We start from the raw sequence: 10,337 nt of genomic DNA on the forward strand, positions 1-10,337 counted from the left end.
TTCCCTAGTATAAACCTTAAACAGGTTGCCTAAGCCATGGCTTAAAATGCAACTGAAGGCCCAGGGATTTAGCTCAGTGGCGCAGGCGCAAGGACCTGAGTTCGATCCCCGGTATCAAAAAAAAAGAAGCCTGAGAAGGATAAATATGAGAGGGATATCCTGAGGATAATATAAAAGATAAATAAATATGTGGGGGTTTTGGGGGGGGGGTTACCGGGGATCGAACTCGGGACCCTGCGCTTTCGAGACAGGAGGCTTGCTGCAAATTTTTCTACTTCTAGGGCTGAACCCAGGCAGTCCCCGTGCTAGGCAAGGGCTCTACCACTCAGCAACATCCCAGCCCTCTTTGTATTGGTTTCCAAGGGCCCGGGATTTAGCTCAGTGGTTCCGCCCCCTGCCTTGCAAGCACAAGGACCCGAGTTCGATTCCTGGGTACCAAAATCATAAAAATTTAAAAAAAGACTGAGGGCTGTATTTGTTTCCGAGGTAGTCTCTCACTGAATTGCCAAGGAAAGCCTCATTCTCTGGAGTACTGCTGTTTAAGCATTTGGTCTGTGATATTTTATTAGGGAAAGGCTAAGACACAAGTGGAGTGAAGGTCCTCTTTCTGTACCAGAATTATTCTGCATCATGGCTAGTTCACTGAGAAAGGGTAAAAGCCACCTGCTTTTTACTACTCTTCTGGTATTCTTTTTTATCATAAGGGGTTTATCAGAGCTGGGCACAGTGGCACATGCCTGTTATCCCAGCACTTTGGGAGGCTGAGACAGAAGGATTGCAAGTTCAAGCCCTACCAGGGCAATTTAGCAAGATCTTGTCTCACAATTAACAAAAAAATTATAAAAGGGGTGAGGGTATGGCTCAGTTCGAAAGCCCTGGATTCAGAGGATTGCAAGTCCAAGCCCATCCTGGACCTTGTCTCAAAATAGGAAATAAAAAGGTCTGGGGTGCAGCTCAGTGTGAAGGCCCTGGGTTCAATCCCCAGTACGGAAGAAAAAGAAAAGGAAGAAAGAGAAAAGGGCAGAGCATCCTATCCAGGTCCCCAAGCTTCACAGAGCAGCTGTATCAACTCTGGGCTGCTTTTGTGAGAAGTAAAATTCTCTGTTTAAAGCCACTATTAGGGGTCGGGGATTTAGCTCAGTGGTTTCGCCGCCTGCTGAGCAAGTGCAAGGACCCAAGTTCAAGTTCGATCCCTGGTACCAAAAAAAAAAGCCACTGTTATATGAGCCATCTTTTTTTTTTTTTGCAGCCTATGTACTAAACAAGATATCTTGGCACCTGACAAGATAATAAGCTCCCTTTACATAAGAGCTGATATAGATGACTATCAGCTGAGTCCCTACCACACAGTAGGTCCTCTACAAATATTTTAATAAATCCTCAAAATCTCTTTGTAAAGTAGTTCAGAGTATAATAGAAACCCAGGAAGGGTGGAGAACACAGCGCCTCACAATAGGTCATTTTGGTGTAAAGATTATTTTGGGCTAAAGTCACTTGAAAAAAATAAGCCAGAGACCAGATGTGGTGGCACAGGGCTGTAATCCTAGCACTCAGGATGATGAGGCAGGAGGATAACCATGAGTTCAAGGCCAGCCTGAGCTACACAGTGAGTTTAAGCCCAGCCTGAACTACATAGCCAGACCCTATCTCAATTTAAAAAAAAAAATAAGCCCAGCATGGTGGTGCACAGCTTGTAATCCCAGCACTAGGAAAGCCGAGACAGGAGAATTGCTGTGATTTCAAGGCCAGCCTGGGTTATATAGTGAATTCAAGGCTGGCATCTACTACATAGTGAGAATCTGAGGGCCAGGGATTTAGCTCAGTGGTTCTGGTGCCTGCCTTGAAAGCGAAAGGACCTGAGTTCGATCCCCGGTACCAAAACGCCCCCAAAATTAACAAGGGCCGGGGATTTAACTCAGTGGTTTCACCGCCTGCTGCGCAAGCACAAGGACCCAAGTTCAATCCCCAGTACCAAAAAACAAACAAACAAACGAGAATCTGTCTCGAAAGAAAAAAAAATAGGAATACAAGAGGTCACTGTAACCTCCCTTTTCTTCCTGAAAGCAAGAAATAAGCCAGGTGTAGTAGCATGGGCCTGTAATCTCAACACTTGGAAGGCTGAGGCAGGAAGATCACTATGAGTTCAATGCCAGCCTGAACTATGTAGTGAAACATTGTCTCAAAAAAAAAAAAAAAATCTGGGCTGGGGATTTAGCTCAGCAGCATCGTGCCTGCTTTGAAAGTGTAAGGTCCTTAGTTTTATCCCCAGTACCAAAAAAAAATCTGTTTCATGTCAATTTAATTCTCAGGCCCAAACAGAGACCCTTAAGGGGTAGAGGTTAACTTTTGCCTCCCCCTCATCTGACCTAATCAGAGAGAATTATTTTATTTCAATTTAAAATATGTTCATTTACTCCTTGTCAAGAGTGGGGCCAGGGTCTTTTCTCTTACATAAACCTCACCAGTTACAAATCACCTGTGATTTTCAGTCTGCTGGAGAATCGACAGGGGTGTGTGTGGAGCAATGTGACTGTATAATCCATCCAGAATCTTAAAATTTTCCTCCAATTTGTAATCTTCTTCGCATCTAATTCAGTAGCAGCTTTTAGAAGTGACTCACTTTACTCGGGTCTTTTAAGGATCCAGCTCAGTTTTTAGAAAGAGCGCTTGTTTTCACACTGAGTTCATCCATTTATATATTTAACTAAATTCCACCTTACAGTAATCCGCACAGCCTGCACGAGCAAAACCTGAGACCTCACAACAGCCGGCTAAGCACAGTTTGGCCAGCGGAGGGCGCCCCAGAGCAGGACCGAAGGCACACGCCGCTGGGTTTGCCGCTTCTCCGCCTACTTCGCGTTGACCTAGAAGGGAAACCACTTCGCCCGCTGAGCTGCTTTTCCTTATCCGTGAAAGGGGTAACGACGGTGCTTCCGAGGCTTGTGAGAAGGAAACCCGTGAGGCTTGGTCCAAGTGTTCAACAGATGTCTGTCACTGCTGCCCGAGTTGGCATTCGTCACTGTCCGACAGGCTCCAAGGGGCGGGAAGCAGAGTCCACGGATGTAATTCCCCAACTCTCTGGGAGGCTGGGGCAGGAGGATTCTGAGTGCAGGCCCAGCCTGGCAGCTTACTCACTGACTTAGCGAGGCTGTCTCAGAATAAATAAATACAGATGCCTTCTGTAGCCTTCCATCTCTCCTTCCCAAGGAGGAAAGGCGATCTGCTGGAGAAAGTCAGTGACTCCAGAGCCATCATGACACCTAACCAAGGAGACAGTTTTACAGTTGCCCAAGGCCTTAGCGATCGTGAGGTTTGGATCCAGAAAGAAGAAGGGGATTCACCATCTTTTTTCCTTTTGCCGACTAAGTCCCAGCTCCTGATGAGGAGCAGAGCCAGCACTGCTCCGCCCACTCACTGACTGTGCCTCGCAGGGTTGAAGGCCCCGGAAGGGCTCGGACCCCAAGTCCCTGCTGGAAGCATCCAGGTCACGAGACAGTGCAGAAGCCAGACTGGGGGACTCTCCTGGCGGGACTCCTGCCCAGGGCCTCCCTAGAGGACGTGAGGAGGCAGAGAGGGACTCGCCAGCCGCACAGGGCCTCATCCCTGCTGTGGACTCAGGGCAGGAGGGAGAGCTCTCTGGGCCCTGCCTTTCCCTGAGGCTGCACTCGGGTGCAGGAGGAAGGCTGGCCGCAGGCCTCCAGGCTGGGCCAGGGCTGTTCAGATTGCTGAAGGGCAAAGGCGAAGGGGCTCTGGGGCCTGCACCCCAAGCACCAGATCGCATCTTCTGCGACTTTAACACTGGCCATGTCCTGTTAGGGCCATCCCTCCCCCCAGCCTCTTCTACTTCCTTCGCCCCCCCACTCACCTGTTACCCTGGGAGCCACTGTGTACCAGGGCGCAGGGGCATCCCACTCTGGGGGGGCTTGCACCTCCAAAGGGAGGATGCTCTGTGTGTCCTGGACCTGGAAGAGGGTTGTGTGCATCCATCACAGGCCTCCACACCAAGGGCCATCACAGCAGGAAAGAGAAAGCTCCGGGGGAGGAACAAGGATTGTGTGTGTCAGGGGACGCGCTGGGACTGCACACAGTGGGTGCCCCAAGGACTGCCCTCCGCTGGGCAGGTGCTCAGTAAACAGGAGCTGACCGGAATGCCTGACTCACTGTGCCCGGAAGGACACACACTGCAGTGAAGACCTGGGTAAATTCAAGCCTGCTGACCAGGCAGCAGGGAACTCGCTCTGCTCCCAAGGCTGGCAGCCTTGGAGGAAGGCCAACGAGCTGCAGGCTGGGGTAAGAAAGGCACCCAGCGACCCACTGGCAGGTAACAGGCTCTCAGCAAGTCTCCAAGACGCAAAGTTCTACAAGCTGGGAAAGCAGTGGGAGCAGTGAGAATGGGGTGAATCTGGCAAGGGGTCAGGGGGAAACGGGCCAGTGTGTGCAGAGGAAGCAGAAATGTGGGGACGGCTGGACTAGGGACTGGCAGCCTGGAGAGCCAGGGTCGGGGTGGCTCGAGGGCAGATGGAGGGTGGGAGGCCCAGGAAGCGGGAGGAGAGCTCCACTGGTGGCAGCCCACTTCCACTCACGCTCTGGTCTCTGAGGCCCGGACATCACAGGAACACATGCCGACCCCTCTTCTTTCTCTGGGGGGCTCTCCTCCACCTCTCCATCTTCCCATCTGCTGGGAGATCTGCTGTGTGGGGAACTGGGGCACAGCCCAGCAGAGGGGCACCCTGGCCAGGCTGCTCTTCCCTGGGCTGCCAGTGAGTCCTACCCCTTGCACCCCAACACCCAGCAGCTGTGGCCACACACACACACACACCCCCGAATGCGCCTGTGACTCACCTGTCCTGGGCCACTGCCCAGCTCCTTTGTGTCCTGGCTGAGGTCTCTGCCACCTGGGAGGCCCTGCCTGGATCCTCGGGCCTTCCTGGAGCCAGAGTCTAGGAATGCAAGGAAGTCAGGGGCTCATTCTGAGAACAATGTCCCTGATGTGCATGTGAGCATGTGCTGCTTTCTGCAGCCTGCAGGGAGGCAGACTGGCTGGGAGAAAGACGCTACCTTCTCAGAGATTCTGTCCTACAGACAATTTATTTGTTTATTTCTTTATTTATTGGTACCGGGGATTGAACTTGGGACCTTGTGCTTTCGAGGCAGGCAGCGGAACCACTGAGCTAAATCCCCAGCCCCGCCTTCTCAGAGATAACAGGGTGTGCCGCTCGCTGCTGAGAACTAATTCCTGGGGGAAGCCTTTGCTCCGTGAAGGACCCCACTGGCTGCTCTCAAGCTGGAGCTCAGGCTCTTGGGCCTGGTAGGAGCCTAACCACCAGCCCACCTGGCCCAGAGCCTCATCTGGCAAGATCACAGAGTTGGCCGACCTTGGGTGGGGCCTGGGTCTGCTGACCACAATCTAATCCGCTGTCTGTTCCAGGCAATTTTTTTTTTTAATGTTTTGTTTTGTTTTTTGAGGCAGGATCTCACTAAATTGCTAAATTCCCCAGGCTGGGCTCCAATTTGCAATCTTTCTGTCTCAGCCTTCCAAAGTGTTGATGTTACACCCCTGTGCCCCTATACCCAGCTCAGACTAATTTATTTTTTCAGAGCTGGGGCTGAACCCCAGGGTCTTGTGCATGCAAAGCAAGTGCTGTACCACTGAGGTGCACCCCCAGACCTAGGACAATTTAATTTTGCTTGTAGATTATAAATATGATGTCCAGTCTTTAAAATGAGGAGCCATAGGCCTGGGGATTTAGCTCAGTGGTGCTGCGCCTGCCTCAAAAGTGCAAGGTCCTGAGTTTGATCCCAGGTACCAAAAATAAATAAATAAATAAATAAATAAATAAATAAATAAATAAATAAATAAAATGAGAAGCCATAAACCCTATTAAATACATATAACAAAGTACGTACTATAAAGTATTTCGATTCCTGGTGTGGGAGGAGGTTTCCTAAGGGCATCGCAAAGTGCAAGGGAGGAGGCCATGGAGGGACAAGAGTGTGGGGGAGACAGAAACGCCCCTAACCTGGAGCCGGTGAGGCCTTCCTTGGAGCACTATCCCCACCCTGTGGCCACTGAGGGAACTGCAGCCAGGGAATTGCTCCTGTTTGCACCTCCCGCAAGTTTGGCTGTTAGGACCCTCGGGCTTTGCCCCGTGGGCTTCTTAGCGCCCGGCCAAAGCCCTGCCTCCCCGCCCCAGGCACAGAATGTGTACAGGCAGGCCCAGGGCAGTCCTGGCATCCAGAGAACAGCAGGCCCGCTACCCCCAGCCTTGTCTGCCCCCAGTTCCTGGTCTAGGGGTCATCTCACCAGGGGTGACCCTGGGTCAGCCCACCTGGGTCAAGCGGGTCCTCGTGGCGTCTGCCAGCTTGGCCACCAGCCGTCGCCGTGTGGAGTCCGGCTCCTTCTGGGGAGGACGGTAATGCGGGAGGGTGAGGCAGGCCTGGGCTTGGTAGTCCTCAGGGGACTGGGAGAAAGAAACAGGAAGGCAGGGCAGAGGGGACTTTGTCTCCCTTCTTTTTCACCCCATTCCTTTGCCTTTCCGGGCCCTGCACTGACTGCCCAGCACTGCAGACAGGGCCCACCTCTTCCCCACAGCAGCACCCCACACAGGCCATACTCTGTGCAGTGCATGTTTGATGAGTAAATGAATGATGGTGGGAAGGAGACAGGAGCAAAGACAGGAGTGACAGCTGCAGGCTTCTGAAGGAGGGGTAGCAGGAAAGAGTCAGAGTCTAACGCAGAAGATCTGACCTGACTCTGGGCCAGCGCCTCCTTGTAGTATTTCAAGGCCTGGTCGTACTGCCCCAGTCTGGCTGCAGCAGCCCCGAGCCCCTCGAAGGCCTGCCACTGCCCCTTCACATCCCCTGGGGAAGAGCCTGAGAGGTCCCCCACTGCTCCCCATGACCCTGCCTCCAGAGATGCTGCCCCCACCCCCCGCCCCCTGCCCCTTCGCCAGCCCCAAGGGTTGTGTCTTTGCCCCCAAAGTCCCATGCAACCCCCTCACCCTTACCAGTGTCCCGGGCAGCCTGCAGGGCGTGCAGGTAGTTGTCTCTGGCCGCCCTGTGGTCCCCCAGCTGGCTCAGTGCGAATGCCAGGCTAGCAAAACTGCGGCCCTGCTCCCACCTCTGCCCCACGGAGCCTAAGGACAGAGGGCACCACCCTAAGGGGCTGTGCCTGCTGGGAGGGCCCAGGAGCCCTGGTGCCCAGCCTCAGCTGGCATCCACAGGGCCACAGTGGCCCGGCCTCTCCCTGCAGGCCCAGATGCTGGTTTAAGCCACACAGCAACCTTGTGAGGCAGGCGAGGAGGTGTCGGTGGCTCTGTTTGTATACGTGGGGGCTGAGTGTCACACGGAGGGCCCAGCTCCACTCCAGGCCTCCTTTCCCCAAGCACTGCTGCCTCCCGTCTGACTCTCCCAGCCTCACCCCTGGATCTCGGCTTCCAGGACCATCCTGAGGCCCCGTGCCCCATGGAGCGCCCCCTTACTCCCTGTGCAGCCCTGAGCCTCAGGCACTCACCGTGCAGGTTGGCAGCCTTCTGATGAAAGTCTTGGGCTTGTCCATAGTTGCCGAGGGCATTGTGGGCCATCCCCAGGTTCCTCAGCACTGTGGCCTGCTCTCCTGGCTGCTGGCACAGGGGCAGGGCCTGCAGGAAGACCTCCACGGCCAGAGGGAACAGCTGCAGCTGGGCATAGCCCAGGCCTAGGTCATTATAGAGATGCCCTAGAGGGTAGAGGGGGTCACTGGGGTGCCATCCCGTCCACTCTGCCGGGGTCTCCCACAGTCCTCAGGGGCTCCCCCGCCCCACACCTTTGCTGTCAAGGCCTCACCCAGCAGACCCAGCTCAGCGCTGGTCTCAGCAAGCCTCCGGCTGTCCTCCAGCACCTGCACCACCTCACTCACCCCGTGCCGCCCACTCTTCAGCATACACCGCGCTGCGGCCCCCAATGCCAGAGCTGCGGCCCAGGGCTGCCCCGCCCGGGTGTAGGCCTGGCTTGCCTCCTGAAGGCAGTGGGCTGCTTGCTCGGGCCACCCCAGGGCCCGGTAGCAGGCTCCCATCCTTGCCTGGGCCCCTCCCTGGTCACCCTGCGGCTGGTAATGGGCCAGGGCCTTGTGGTACCAGCCCAGAGCGAGGGGCAGGTCGCCGAGCGCATGGTAGGCCAAGGCCACATTGAAACACTGGTCACCATGATGCCTGCCCTGGGCCTTGGCTTCCGGCTGGGCTCGCAGGAGCAGCGCCAGGCCTCTGGCGGGGTCCCCAGTCTCCACGTAGGCGGCCCCCAGGTTGAAGGCACAGGCCCGCAGGACAGAGGTGTCCCGGAGCCTCGGGGCCCCCGAGGCCAGGAGGAAAGCCTTCTGGAAGCTGACCACAGCCTCTCGGTGCTGGCCCGCCCGGAGGGCCCCATGGCCGGCCTTGGTGAGGGCTCGGATGCTGGCCTCTCGCCTCAGCCATCCCTTCTTCCTCTTCTTGCGGTTGCAGGGCTCGGGCTCCTGGGGTGTCTCCTCGGGGCTGGGGGAAGACATGGGGCTGACAGTGGGGAACGGAGGGGTCAGGAGGTCGGCTTGCTCCCCTGCAGCAGGATCCTGGGGGCAGTCGAGCCCTACTCCTGTCCCAGGGTGAGCTCAGTGCCCAGGGTTTCTCCCCGGCTCACGCAGCTCCATCTGTGCCAGCAGGCAGCGCATCACCCCTCACCTCATCTGGCTCCTCCCTGAGTCCTCCCTCAGGACTCAGGTCAGGTTCCATCTTTCTCCCCGCCACTGAGGGCTTCTGTGGCCCTGGCAGAGCTCACACCTGTGTCTGTTACAGCATTTATCACATGGTTGGAGACGCTGACTTTCTTGTCTGTCTTTCCCACTAGATGTGGAGCAGCTTGAAGACACGTAGTAAATTCTAAATAAAAGTTTATCGAGCCAGATCTGATGGTGCACAGCTGCAATCCCAGCATGCTGGGAGGCTGAGGCAGGAGGACTGCAACTTCCAGCCTAAGCTGGGCAACTTAGAGAGTCCTTGTCTCAAAATAATAATTTAAAAAAGGCCTTGGGTTCAATCCCCCATGACACACGTACAGGCACACGCATACACACACAATTAGAATGAGGGTAGCGTTCAGTGATGAAGCACTTGCCTAGCGTGAGTGTGGCCCCAGGCTCAACAACCAGCACCAAAAACTTTAAAAGTTAAAATGGTAAGTTTTAAGTTACATCTACCTTACCACAACTTTTAGAGTGAACCAGACGGAGCAGCACAGCCACGCCAGGCCGGGGCCCAGCGGGAACAGGCTGCTGAATGTGCAGGGCTCCAGGTAAGGAGCAGCCGCAGCGTATACCCCAGGAGCTCCTGTCTCCCCGTGTCCTCTGCTTAGGGTCCGGTCCGCTGGCTGGTTCTGCACCCTCAGCATCCTGCTCGGGTCTCCAGAGCCCCCCAAATGCAAACACCTTCACCTCATCCTGTTCCTAACTTTCCCCTGGAAAAGCAAAGCCCTTGGCTAAGCTCTGCGCCCAGGAGACAGCAAAAGGTGTGGAAGAGACCTGGCCAGGCCGCTGGGCCCTCCGACCCTTCCTCCTCTTCTTCTTTTCTTAGCAGAAATAGGCAGAAGTGATGCATTCTCTTTTCAGAGAAACTATCTTTGCTTCCAAGAACACCCAGAACTCCTGACTTTTCAAGGCCCTCAACGGGGCATTCCTGGCTCCCCCTGCCCAGTCTCAGGCAGAGGCTGCAGGATGACTTACCTCCAGGTTCTCTCCACAGTGCAGCGGGCTTCTGGAATGGTTCCTCTGGCTCCAGTTACTTCCCCTGGCTCTTAGCTGGGGGCCCCCAGGGTTACCGGACAGCCAGGTCCCACCCTCCCACTGCTAAGGAACTCTTTGAATGACAGCTCGGGCGACCTATCTTAGTGCTGAACTCTGATGGCGCTGGGCACAGACAGCAGGCCTACCCAATCCCCCGCCACCCTGCTGCAGCCCCACCCTCAGGTCCCTTACTCAAGGAGTAGACGCCTCACAGGGCTGCTTCCTAATAACACCCCCCAGATCGTATCTGCCCCTTCATTTCAGAGGACGCTTCTGGGGCTCAGAGCCGGTGTGACTTGCCTAAAACAGCTGTCACGCGGCTGGGATTAGATCCCTGGTTTTCTTTTCCTTTTATATTTTGTGGTTCTGGGAGACTGAGCCCAGGACTTTTACACCAAGCTTCATCCCCAGCCTTTTTATTTTTTATTTTGAGACAGGGTATTGTTGAGTCACTAAGTTGCCCAGGCTAGGGTTGAACTTGTGATCCTCCTGCCTCAGCCTCCCAGAGTTTTGGGATTGCAGGTATTGGAGGAATCCGGCGGCGCTGTCCTGA

General features: G+C 55.0%; 1 protein-coding gene across 6 annotated transcripts; it reads right to left on the bottom strand.

Annotated features, from left to right (window-relative positions):
- Positions 1-1,248: 1,248 nt before the first annotated feature.
- Ttc24 (tetratricopeptide repeat domain 24) lies at positions 1,249-10,099 on the bottom strand. 6 transcript variants are annotated; one of them, XM_087203383.1, is made up of 9 exons: positions 9,725-10,098; positions 7,825-8,522; positions 7,514-7,717; positions 7,008-7,136; positions 6,330-6,401; positions 4,843-4,940; positions 4,584-4,678; positions 3,866-3,962; positions 1,249-3,549 (listed from the first exon to the last, which is right to left on the bottom strand). In XM_087203383.1, the coding sequence occupies exons 2-8, from the start codon at positions 8,516-8,518 to the stop codon at positions 3,869-3,871; spliced, it is 1,386 nt and encodes a 461-aa protein (XP_087059509.1). In that variant the 5' UTR covers positions 8,519-8,522; positions 9,725-10,098; the 3' UTR covers positions 1,249-3,549; positions 3,866-3,868. The 6 variants fall into 6 exon arrangements, with proteins under 6 accessions (XP_087059509.1, XP_087059508.1, XP_087059510.1 ...); XM_087203382.1 differs by having other exon boundaries at positions 4,584-4,702; XM_087203384.1 differs by having other exon boundaries at positions 4,584-4,675; positions 9,725-10,094.
- Between the last annotated feature and the right edge of the window lie 238 nt (positions 10,100-10,337).

This window comes from Heterocephalus glaber, unplaced genomic scaffold (assembly GCF_053883595.1).
Source record: "Heterocephalus glaber isolate CG9 unplaced genomic scaffold, H.glaber_assembly_v1.0 deba00001795, whole genome shotgun sequence".
NCBI lineage: Eukaryota > Metazoa > Chordata > Mammalia > Rodentia > Bathyergidae > Heterocephalus > Heterocephalus glaber.

Coding starts and splice junctions, on each gene's coding strand:
- Ttc24 (XM_087203385.1), bottom strand. CDS start 8,518: ATGTCTTCCCCCAGCCCCGAGGAGACACCCCAGGAGCCCGAGCCCTGC. Junction 7,137..7,513: donor GAAGGCTGCCAACCTGCACG/GTGAGTGCCTGA, acceptor CTCTGTCCTTAG/GCTCCGTGGGGCAGAGGTGG. Junction 4,941..6,329: donor CGAGGACCCGCTTGACCCAG/GTGGGCTGACCC, acceptor TTGCATTCCTAG/ACTCTGGCTCCAGGAAGGCC.